This window comes from Marmota flaviventris, chromosome 17 (assembly GCF_047511675.1).
Source record: "Marmota flaviventris isolate mMarFla1 chromosome 17, mMarFla1.hap1, whole genome shotgun sequence".
In the NCBI taxonomy this organism is placed as follows: domain Eukaryota; kingdom Metazoa; phylum Chordata; class Mammalia; order Rodentia; family Sciuridae; genus Marmota; species Marmota flaviventris.
The window spans coordinates 52,082,572-52,093,293 of NC_092514.1; the positions used below are offsets into that span (position 1 = coordinate 52,082,572).

At 56.3% G+C, this 10,722-nt stretch overlaps 1 protein-coding gene across 1 annotated transcript; it reads right to left on the minus strand.

Moving 5' to 3' along the window:
* Positions 1-938: 938 nt before the first annotated feature.
* On the minus strand, positions 939-6,573 carry Epn3 (epsin 3). Its single transcript, XM_071603570.1, has 9 exons — positions 6,030-6,573; positions 4,748-4,866; positions 4,075-4,155; positions 3,732-3,866; positions 2,739-2,826; positions 2,037-2,306; positions 1,780-1,887; positions 1,419-1,649; positions 939-1,267 (listed from the first exon to the last, which is right to left on the minus strand). Exons 1-9 carry the CDS (start codon positions 6,571-6,573, stop codon positions 939-941), a joined length of 1,905 nt encoding a protein of 634 aa, XP_071459671.1.
* Between the last annotated feature and the right edge of the window lie 4,149 nt (positions 6,574-10,722).

Here is a 10,722-nt window from a genome sequence, read left to right on the forward strand (position 1 = left end):
ACCATGCACTTGGTTTGATGCTCTGCTGTTCCTGTATTGAAATTCTTAACCCAATTTTGAAGAGGGTACCCTGCATTTTCTTTCTTTTGTGGGGGTGGGAAGTAGTGGGGATGGAATCCAGGGCACTTTACCATTGAGCTATAGCCCAAGTCCTTTTTTTATTTTTTTTTTACTTTGAGGCTAGGTCTAAGTTGCCGAGGGCCCACTGAATTTGCCCAGGCTGTACATGAACTTGGAATCTGCCTGCCTGAGCCTCCAGAATTGCTGGGATTATAGGCGTGTGCCACCACATCTGGCAGCATTTTCATTTTGCAGTGGACCCTGCAGATTCTTTAGCTGTCCTGAATGGGAGTGACAATATTCCCTGTCTCCCAGAGTTGCAATGATTAAAAGAAATGTTCTGCCTAAAGTGCTTAGCACATTAGCAAGTGCCCAGTAAATGGGAACAAACGCCTACCGTCCCCTATTAGATCATCCCCAGTGCTTGCTGATGTGCGATGAATAAATGAAATGACCATGACCGAATGAGTGACAGCCTGGGAACATCTGGAAGCAAAGGTGCCAGGCCAACAGGAGATGAGGCTGTGGATGGAGGTTTGAGAGGAGTTAGTTGTAAGGGAAATGGGACCGTTTCGTGCCCTAGATTGTAGAGCAGTAGTTTCCTCCACAGCCAGTGATGATCCCTCCTGTAGTCCAGACCCCAGTGCCACACCCCACAAGAAGTCCCCTTGCTAGTAAGAGCTGAGCCCGTGGGTTCCAGTCTTTATTGTTGGGGTGTGGTCTAGCCACCTCCGCCCCAAAAAAACGTCCTCAGTCTCCAACTTCAGGAGTGCACCTTCCGCCTTGCCCCGCGAGGCTGGGATCGGTGCTTGACCAGCACTGCCGCCCGGCCCAAGGTCACGAGGGGGCGTGGCCTCGCGCTCAGGCTGGGGCGTCGCTCAGAGGAAGGGGTTGGTGCCAGTCTGCGGGCCCGGGTGCAGCGGCCCAGCCGAGGCGGAGGTGGGCAGCAGCGGCTGCGGCAGGCTGGCAGGCGGTGGGGCGAAGGCTCCAGCCTGTGGGAAGACGCTGACGGAGGCGGGAAGGGTCATGCCGACCGGCACGCTGCTGAGCGGGAGGGGCAGGGAGGCACTGTAGGTCATGGAGCCCAGGGGCGCCCCGGTAGGCCCGCCGACCGGCAGGCCCAGTGCAGGTGACCCGGTGCGCATCTGGTTCAGGGTCGGCCTGCCCTGCTCACCGAACGGGTTAGTGGGGGACGGAGCGCTGAGTCCTGCGAACGAGAGAGGGCGCAGGAATGGGCGGCGAGATCGGGGTCTTAGAGCCAGGGAAGAGGAAGACAGCAGCTGGGCAGCAGCTGGGCTCTGCTAGGAGGGCAGGAGAGAGCAAGGCTCCTGGTATTGAGGGACTCGGGGGTGCCCTACCTGTCAGGAAGGGATTCCGGGTCTTCGCAGCCTGTGGCACCTTGACCAATGAGTCAAGGTTGACCAAGGAAGAGGCCGAGGGGCCCAGGAAGGACTCTGGGGTACGGCAGGTGCGGGTCTCCTGTCCAGGCTGGGTTAATGCTTCTCCTAGTACATCCAAGTCAAAGGCATCTGGCTCCTTGGTGCTATTTTGCTTGGAAGTGGGACTAGGGTCTCCAAACAGGTCCAACTCTGAAAGGTACATGATAGAGCTTGTTGGTGGGAGACAGATTGGCCACTGAGGTGAAGGGAAGAGGGCAGGAACCCCGTCTGCTGGGCCACTCATTCCCAAAGCCTCCGTATCTCTTGGCCTCCTGCTCACCCACAGGACTGCTGGGCTTCCCTGAGGGCAAGGCCTGCCCCTCCAGACCCTCCTTGGTTTTTGTGGATTCTGGAGGTTTGGCAAATAGGTCGAAGTTCGAGGTACCACCTAGAACTAGACAAGGAGAAAGAGGGAGATGAGTTGGCATAAAGGGCAGGCACTGGTCTGACCCCTTTCCTGGGAAGTGGCCCTCTTAGCACAGTACCTGCTGGCACCAGAGGGAGGGGGACCCAGAAGACCCTCTGCCCTCCACTTACCAGGTATGTCAGAAGACTCCATGGAGGCCCCCCAAGGATCAGCTCCAGTGCTGGGGAGTTTGTGGTGGGGAGACTTTGGTGCCCAGGGGTCTGTGGTGGGGAGTCCGGCAGGCAGCACTGGGGTCCTGCCCCAGGGCTCAGAGGAGGAGAGGGTAGGAAGCAAGTCCCAAGGCTGGCTTCGGGACAGAGGATTTCCTGAGGGGACTGGAGACCAGGGGTCTGCAGAAGGTCCCCAGGAAGAGCCACTGGGTTCTGTGTTCGGCCTGAGACCTAGAATGGGAATAGCACAGGTGTAAGCCCAGACCCCCAGCTCCCAGAATCCCTCGTGCAGGGCCTCTCCCAGTTACACAGCCCAAGTGGGAGGTATGGGAGCCACTTGACAGGTGGAATGCTGCCTCAGGAGCAGCCAGAAGCTGGAGTCCAGGTTAGTTATCCCAGGCCTCTGGACCCCCAGGCATGGGCAATGTTGGCCACCTTCCCATTCAGGGCTGGAATGGCGAGAGGGCAGCAAGAGAACCTCTACTGAGATTCACATCACTGGGGGTTCTTTCACCATAAAAGCCAGGTCACAGAGGCAGCTGTGACTGGGGGAGGTGAGTGATTTGCCCCAGCTAATGTGGGGAAGTGGTTGACCATAGTGGCTGGGAAGGAAGGGGCTTTCTGGGACCAGCCTAGGAGCCTCTTGCAGGCCTGCATACCCACCTGGGATGTCCCATGGGTCAGCAGAGCAGTGTGTGGAGGGTGGGGCTGTGGCAGGTGCAAAGATGTCAGCCAAGTCCAGGATGGAGGACTGTGGAGGGGAGAGGCAGCTTGGACATAGGCAGGGCCCAGAGGGAGGGCAGGCCCTGACCTGCCAGCCTAACTCGAACTCATTCCCTCCTTTATTCATTCCACAAACATCTCTTAATGATCCCTCACCTCTGTACAGCTTCCAGTTTATAAAATGTTTCCTCATCCATTGACTGCCCACTTTCATAACAACCCTGTGAGGAAGGTAAAGCAGGTGATATACCCACTTTACAGATGAGCCAGTTCAAGCCCAAAGAGAGGAAATGGTTTGCCTGAAGTTACACAGCCAGGGAGAGGCAGCGCTGGGATAGAATTCAGGCCAGCAGAAAGAGGCCATAAGAGCAGAGATGATTTTTTTTTTTTTAAACAAACCTACTTCCATAGGTCAGTGTCCAAGAGAAACTGACCACAATGAATGTGGGCAGAAAGGGGACAGAGACACCCCACGGGCAGCCTGAATAGCTTTGGAGGGTGGTCTTGCTCTCAGAAGCCATGTACTCCCCCACCCACCCCTGCCAGGCTGCCCAAGATGTCTTCAGCACCATGTGCCAGAACCAGCCCCTAGTCGTGATCCACAGTATCCCGTGATTCTACAATATCAGGATCAAAGAACTTGCTGTGTAGAAGGGGAAACCAAGGCCTAGACAGTGATATTCTCCAAGTCATAAAGTAAGTGGCAGCAAATCCAAGGATCTTGGTCAGGATCTTGTCACATCCCATTTTGCTATCAGCTCAAGTCTAGACCACACGTATGAGACCAGGGGCTGTTACATGCTGCCACCCCCATTTTCCTTTAATAAATATTTAGGTAGTACTTACTATACACCAAGCACTGTTCTACGCTCTACAAATACCAACTCAATTACCTCCAGGCCTGCTGGCCTACGCACTCCACTTGCTCCCTACCTGACTGGTTTTCAGCTTCTCTTCCTCCTTTTTCTCTTCTCTTCCTGGTTCTGTGTCCCCCCGATGGCGATGGTGAACCACAGCCCCTACACCATTGGCCACGGGGGAGTCATCTCCCCGCCAGGACCTCACCTCCTGCAGAAGGTACAGAGGCAGGAGGAGCATGAGCAGTTCAAGCTGAACTTGAGGGGACCTGTGCGCCCAGCCTGGGGTCAAGGAGAGAGCAGGGTGGGAGGCACCAAGTTAGAGCAGCAGAGAAGCCGGTTAGTGCCCATAGCACCTCCACCAGCACCGCACTGGGGCACCTGCAGCCCAGGCCCAGGCGGCTCAGCCCACTCACTACCTTCTGGTGCTCTTGCTGGCTCAGGCGCAGAGCCAGCTGCAGCTGTAGGTCCTCGTCCCTGTGGGAGGCTGGGGGTACTGGCTGCAGGGAAGAAGATGGGTGAACTTGACTCAGCACTCCCCACCCTTGGCCAGAGGGCCAGCATAGCTTTGCCCAGGAAGCAGGGATGGAGACAGAAATGGCCACCATAAATGGGGCAGGCAGTGAGGATGTGGCTTCAGGATCAGGAAGCTGGGTCTTTCTCTTCTGGTGGCCTGAGTGCTCCCCTAGCACCACCATGTGTGCCCAGCTGCTTCTTACCTGGTCTGCCTGCATCCGCAGAGGTTATGGCAGAGTTGATATCAAAGGTACTATCACTGTCCTCCCTAAAGGACAGCTGATGGGGGAGCAGCAATCCCAGTGTTTTCAAGGATGTCTGTCAGCACGCTCCCCTCCCCCATCACAAGGCCCTTCAAGCATACTGTATACCCCAACCACATGTCACACTCCCAGGTCCAACCAGAGAGGACTGAAGTCCAAGAGGAGTCCTGCCTGAAACAAACCCAGGGACACAGGCCCTGCACTGTCCTTGAGAGAGGAGTAGGGCTTGAGGCCCAGGGTGGGAAACCCGAGTCATGGAGCACCAGGCCTCTCTCCTCCCTCTGTGGCCGGCCCGGGACAACTGAGGTCTCACCTTCTCAGCCTCCTCTCGGCTCATGGCCAGTGCTAGCTGCAGCTGCAGCTCCTCTTCTCCTGACGTCTGGGGCCGCGCTTGCTCCAGGTCCGAGGCATAGCGGGGGGATGAAGAGGCAGCTGCAACAACCATCATGGCCTCTATGACCACACTAGTACCCACAGGGCCACAGTACCCACACTCCTCTGCCTGCTGAGAAGCTGAGGATCAGATAGGGAAACTGAGGCAAAAAAACAACTGTCAAGGGCTCCAGTGAGCCAGGTGTTTTACTGGGCACTTCCTGTAGATTCCCCATTCCACCCAGGAAGTGCAGATGCCAGTGCCACCTTAGCAGATGGGCAGACACTTCAGAGGGTGTCTGGCCAGGATCCTGAAGCAGGACTTGAGCTCAGGTCCCCTGACTCCTGCTCTTGGACTCTTCCAGCTGGACCCCACTGTGCTTGGAGCCAAGAAGAGTGGGAAGGCAGGAACTTCCAATATAACAAAGTCACAGCCAAAGCTCTCAGCAATGAAAGCAGGGCCATTCTAAGCCACATCAGGTAGTGCATACCTATAATCCCAGCTACTCAGGAGGCCAAGGCAAGAGAATTGCAAGTTTGAGGACAGCCTTGCAATTTAGTGAAACTCTGTCTCAAAATAAAAAGGGCTGGGGATGCAGCTCAGAGGTGGAGCTTACCTAGGTTCAGTCCCCCATCCCCAGCCTCCAAAAAAAGGAGGGCTATTCCAAAGTTCCTCAGATCAGCCTTCACTGCTGGGGGAAGCATTCAGGAACTGCACAGCAACTGCCCCTATTTTCAAGGGCAGTGCCCTCAAGAGAGAGAGTTAAGAGGAATGCCACATGTCTGGTTGAGGGCCTTTTTTTGTTTTGTTTTGTCTTGTTCTTGTTTTGTTTTGCTTTGTTTTTTAACAGATCAAACAACAGAAGTTATCCCCATCTTACAGATAAGGAAACTGAAGTTCAAAGAGTTGGTTATCCAGGTCACACAGCTTGGAAGGGGCACAATAGATGGTATCTGACCCCAGTCTGTGCAACCACCATGCCATCCTAGCGATAGTTAATTAATAAATTGAATGGCAAATGTATAATAACATTATATTTGAGTTAACTTGAGCAGTGCTTGCTATGTGGGGGCATTATATCTTGCACATTACACTCCTTATCTTGCTGGTCCTCATAACATCCCTCCAAGATAAATACTATTCACCATGGTTCAGGGTTGCAAAGCCAAGGTTGGACTCTGGCCACCTCCCTGTCCCAGCCACACTCTCGGGGCTCACTCACAGGTGTAGGAGGATGGAGAACCCCGCTCACCGCGGCGGCTGAAGCCCAGCTGCCCGCTGCCGATGCCTGCGCCCTCCAGGGCCATGCGCTCCTTGGTCTTAAGGGCATGAGTTCGCTCCTGCCGCAGGCGCTCCTCGTCCTTGAGCAGGGCCATCACCTGCTTGACCTTCTCGCGCACATTGACGCCCTGGTCCTTGCCATCGCGGTCGATGTACTGGAAGTCCTTGAGCGTCTGGATGGTGTAGAGGTTCTCGCGGCACTGGTGCGCCACGCGCTCCGAGCCGGTCTTGAGCAGATAGTCCAGCAGCGTCAGCGCCTTGTACACGTGCCGCCAGTTCTTGCCACTGTCGTTGAGCCGACGCCACAGCATGCCCATGACCTCGGCGAAGGCCACCGTGTTGAAGGTCAGGTCGGCGATCTCCGACATAAGGGAGCTGGGTGGACCCCAGGGGTCATTGCTAGTAGCCTCGCGCACTTTGATCTCCGCCTCGGAGTAATTGTGCACGATGTTCTTCACTTGTCGGCGGAGCGCAGAGGTCGTCATGGCTGGAGACTTGGAGGTGGGCGGCCCCCGCCCCCGTTGGAGGTGGAGGGCCGAGGGCCACCGTCGTGAGGTCACGGTCTTGAAGGGCGAGCCGCCGTGCTCTCAGCAGGGCGGCTGTGTCCTTCGGTCCCACATGGGGCTGAGGAAGAGAAGGTCCGGAATTCAGGATCAGTGCTCCCCTCCCAAGGGTCACTCAGCACTGACAAAGGCCTAGCCAGAGTGTTCCAGCTGGTGGGAACAGCCGTCAGTGGACACTCACTTTTATTTTTCTTATTTTACTTATTATTCAGCAGGTATTTGTAGCTTGGCATACCCATCTACACAACCACACCAGAGATGCCATGATAACTATCTCCACTCATGCATGGGGATAGTGAGACTCAGAGAGGAATTCCATGGCTTGTCCAAAATCACAGAGCTGCTAAGTGGGGGGCCAGGAGGACCCAGAGTGGCCTCAGCCAGGACCTTAACATGACTGCTGTGATGCCCACTCCCTTGCCTCGCTCCTGATTGGCTCCCTCTGAGGAGGATCTTGCTCACAGCTTTCCTGCCTTCTTTGTTCACTCTCCTCTTTTCCTCCTATGCTGATTTTTATAGTTTGATTCATTCAGCACCTGGTTCCTGGGACCTTCCCTGGGTCAGGCCCTAGACCAAACTCAGTGTGTTGGTTCACCCACATTTGGTTGTAAGGGTATAGATGATCACAGTCCAGTGCAGGCATGCACAGAAGCACAGAAGATGCATGCAAGGAAAATCTGAGGAGACTTCTTGGAGGAGGTGGTGGCTGAGCCAAGATCGGGGACCCAAAGGGGAGGAGGAGAAGAAGCTGAAGGGGGGAACCAGAGAGAAGGCAAAGGAAAGGAGCTTGTAGGGGTAGCTGTGTCTCGCAGAGACCTAGCCACCACTACCCCCTGCCACCCCCAGAGGCCAGAGAGGGGATGTGACCTGCTCACATCACATGGTGTGTGGTTGGAGGGCTTGGGGCTGACATTTACATTTCCATAAGATTAATCTGGTACTTATTGTCACTGTTACTAAATTGGTAATTAATGAATCTGAATATTTTACTATCTCAGTTCCATTTTCTCAGCCAAAATAGAAGTTCCCTGAAGGCAGGGACAATTCAGGCTCTTCAAACTCCCAAGGCCCTGGGTACATAGAAGACCTCTAATAGCAAAGCACAGGGAGGAACAGGGCTAGCCTTCCTCTCTTGCCCCAGCCTCAGGGCCAGGCCCAAGACAGAAAAATTCTCTCAAGGCCCTATCAGAAACCAAAGAGGAACCTCTCTGCCACCTCCCTTCCTCTGGCACTGGTACAGGGACAAGGCACATGCACTGGCTGATCTTGTAGAACCTCCGCTTCCCCCATGACATCCTGATAGCCATGGAGATCGCACCTCCCAACATCACCCTCCACCCCAGCCTGGCTGTGTGTCAACTGGTCCCCAGATTGCCAAAGACAGGACTCAGAAGGCTGTCCTGCTCCCAGGGCCCTCAAAGCCACTCTCCTTCCATCCCAGTGCTGAGCCCAGTCCAAAACACCCCACAGGCCTTGGCAAGTCCTGTCAGGGCCCAGGTGCCTCAGAGGGCATGGCCCCGAGGATCTGATCCTGTGGGAGTCAGGAAAGATGAAGTGTGGCTGGCCCAAAGTGCTGCCTACCTTCTGTCTGTCTTTCTGTCCAGCTGGTAGTAGGCCTTCTGTGGGGATGCTATGGCCTCAACTTGTTTAACTCCTGCCCTCCCCCTTGCTAGTGACTCAGACCTGTCTTTACCTCCCCAAGGGGCGGGGCAGGCCAGCAGTGGCAGAGTCAAGATGGGAAATAATTGTGCACAGAAGCTGGCCCCAGTGCATGCCCCTCCCTGCTGGCCAATGGAACTAGCAGAACCAGTCTGGTATCCTGATTCCACCAGAGCCCTACCTGGGCCTGGCTGCTCCAGCCTTTCTTCCGGTCTTAGTGGGAGGGGGACCTCCTGGTGTGGCCGGGCAACCCTGCCTGGACTTTTCTTCTAGGAGGAAGGTGGGCATCTCTGCACACCTCTGCAGGAACTGGGGTGGGAGAGGGGCCAGAAACAAAGGGAGGTGCCTTGACCTCCTCCCCCTAGAGTTTGAGGGGACAAGGTAGGGAAGAAGAGAGGGCAGAGTGAAGGCAAGGGAGTCCGGAGGGGGGAGGAAAGGCAGTCAGGAGGAGCAGCTGGGAGCCCTGCCAGCCGAGTTACAAGCAAAGGGTTTTATCGAACACAATATGCCCAGGAATAAAAGGGAGTGAAACAGAAACCCCGCTGCCGATAAGGCAGCGGCAGCCCCAGGCAGCTTGTATGGAATTACTGCAGTGACCTTGAGCCAGACCCTGTCAGGTGGAGGGAAGGACACTGAGAAGCCAGGACTTGGGAGGCCAATTCAGATGGGGCAGGAGGCAGGAGGGGACAGGTAGAGGGGGAGAGTAGGCTGGGCTGGGACGGCAGGGAGGGTAGGGGTCTATACACGACTCAGGAGAATTAGGGGGCTGGGGCTTCTCTTCTCAGGGTCTGCAGGATGGGAATGGGGAGAGACCTGGAGAGAGTCCCAAAAGTCAGCACTGTGTAAGCAGATGGCATCCCCAGAGTGGGGTTCAGAGAGATGGGCAGAACCTAGATCTGTCCAGTCACATGCACAAGTTTGCTCAAGTCCGCATGTGCCCCTCCAGCCAGCAGCCCCTCCCCATCCTCTACTCCCCTCGGTCCATCGTGAACACGGGAGGAGTGGCAGGACCTTTCTTTTGCTGGAGGGACAGGAGAGTGATGCTAGCCCTAAGCTTCTGTTGGTTCTGTCAGCTCTGGGGCAGCTGTGTGCTGGGGGCACTGGAGTGGGCTGAGGGTCACCCTGGGGCTAGACGTGCAGCTGGAACCGAGGAAGAAGGACCAGCAGAGATGTGCCAGAATTTGTGAGGAGTGCCACCAAAGATGCTAGATGCCACCAAAGACATTAATACCGGGATGGAGAGGGAGACCCTGAGTCTTTCCCGGGGGTGACTCGGAGGGGCAGAGGACACAGGTAAGAAGCCTTCAAGTCCACTACAGCCCAGCCCTGTCCTTTCTAGCACCTGGGAAAGAGACCAAGCCCCAAGCCCACTCTGCCCCACCTGTCATGGAGGGCTCTTCTGCTGCCAGGGAGGGAGCTTACCTCCAGTGCGGGCTCCCTCAGCCCCAGCCCGAGCAGCCTCTGCAGTGACCCTCTGACCAGCAAGGCAGGGGGATGGCACAGCCTTGGGAGTGGCTCCAGAGCCATCCACCATGGACCCTCGACCCCAAGACCCACCCTCTCCCAGGAGGCACAGACCCCTCAGAAGGGTGATGGCAGGGTCCCCCAATAGGCTGCGGCTCTGCCTCTTGCCCGTTTGCCTCCTAGACTCTGGCCAGCGCGCAGCACTCAGGAGGAAAGTTGCTCGGCTGGCCGGGCAGGTCTGCCTCAGCAGTAACAGGACACAGGAGGACGCAGGGCAGGCGGTGTGTTAACCCCTTCCTGCTGCCTCCAGGAGGGCGGGGCATTCGGAGACAGTCCTGCCTGCTGGTGATCCCCCAGGGTGCGGATCTGGAGCCTGGGACCCAACCCATCCCACAGTGAGTTAACCCTTCCCTTACCTCCTCAACAGGAAACAGGGGTGGGGGCTTCCCAACACCCCCACCACACCACACCTCTCCTCCTCTAGAGGACATTAAAGCGGAGGGCAGGACCATTCCCTGGGGCTGTCCCCTTGTGGGCTTCTAGCCGGCTTCCCCAGCCACCCTGAGGGGCTTCAGGACTCTCCAACTGGGAAGAAAGCACCCTGCCCTCTCTGAACCTCCTTCTCTCAGGTCTCAACTGGAGGGTGCTGGAGGCCCATGAGGTCATTATCAGAAACACCAAATGTGAATACGAGGGGCTTTGAGCCACTCCTGAGCCTCCCACCCACACCTGTCTTGCCCCATCAGCACATCAGACCACAAGCCCCTCTGCCACAGTTCAGAGAGTGATGCTCCAATCTCAGGAGCCTGTGGCCCACTCCACACAGGAGCCCTGCCCACATGGGTGCCACCCTTAGAAAACCCTGTGGTGCTGGGTCTGATCAGGGACCTCAGCTCACTTCACATTCCTCTATACAGGGAAGGTAGTGTGAAGTCAGGCCAGCTGCTT

Coding starts and splice junctions, on each gene's coding strand:
- Epn3 (XM_071603570.1), bottom strand. CDS start 6,573: ATGACGACCTCTGCGCTCCGCCGACAAGTGAAGAACATCGTGCACAAT. Junction 2,307..2,738: donor TGACCCATGGGACATCCCAG/GTGGGTATGCAG, acceptor TTCCCATTCTAG/GTCTCAGGCCGAACACAGAA. Junction 1,268..1,418: donor CCGGAATCCCTTCCTGACAG/GTAGGGCACCCC, acceptor TCTCGTTCGCAG/GACTCAGCGCTCCGTCCCCC.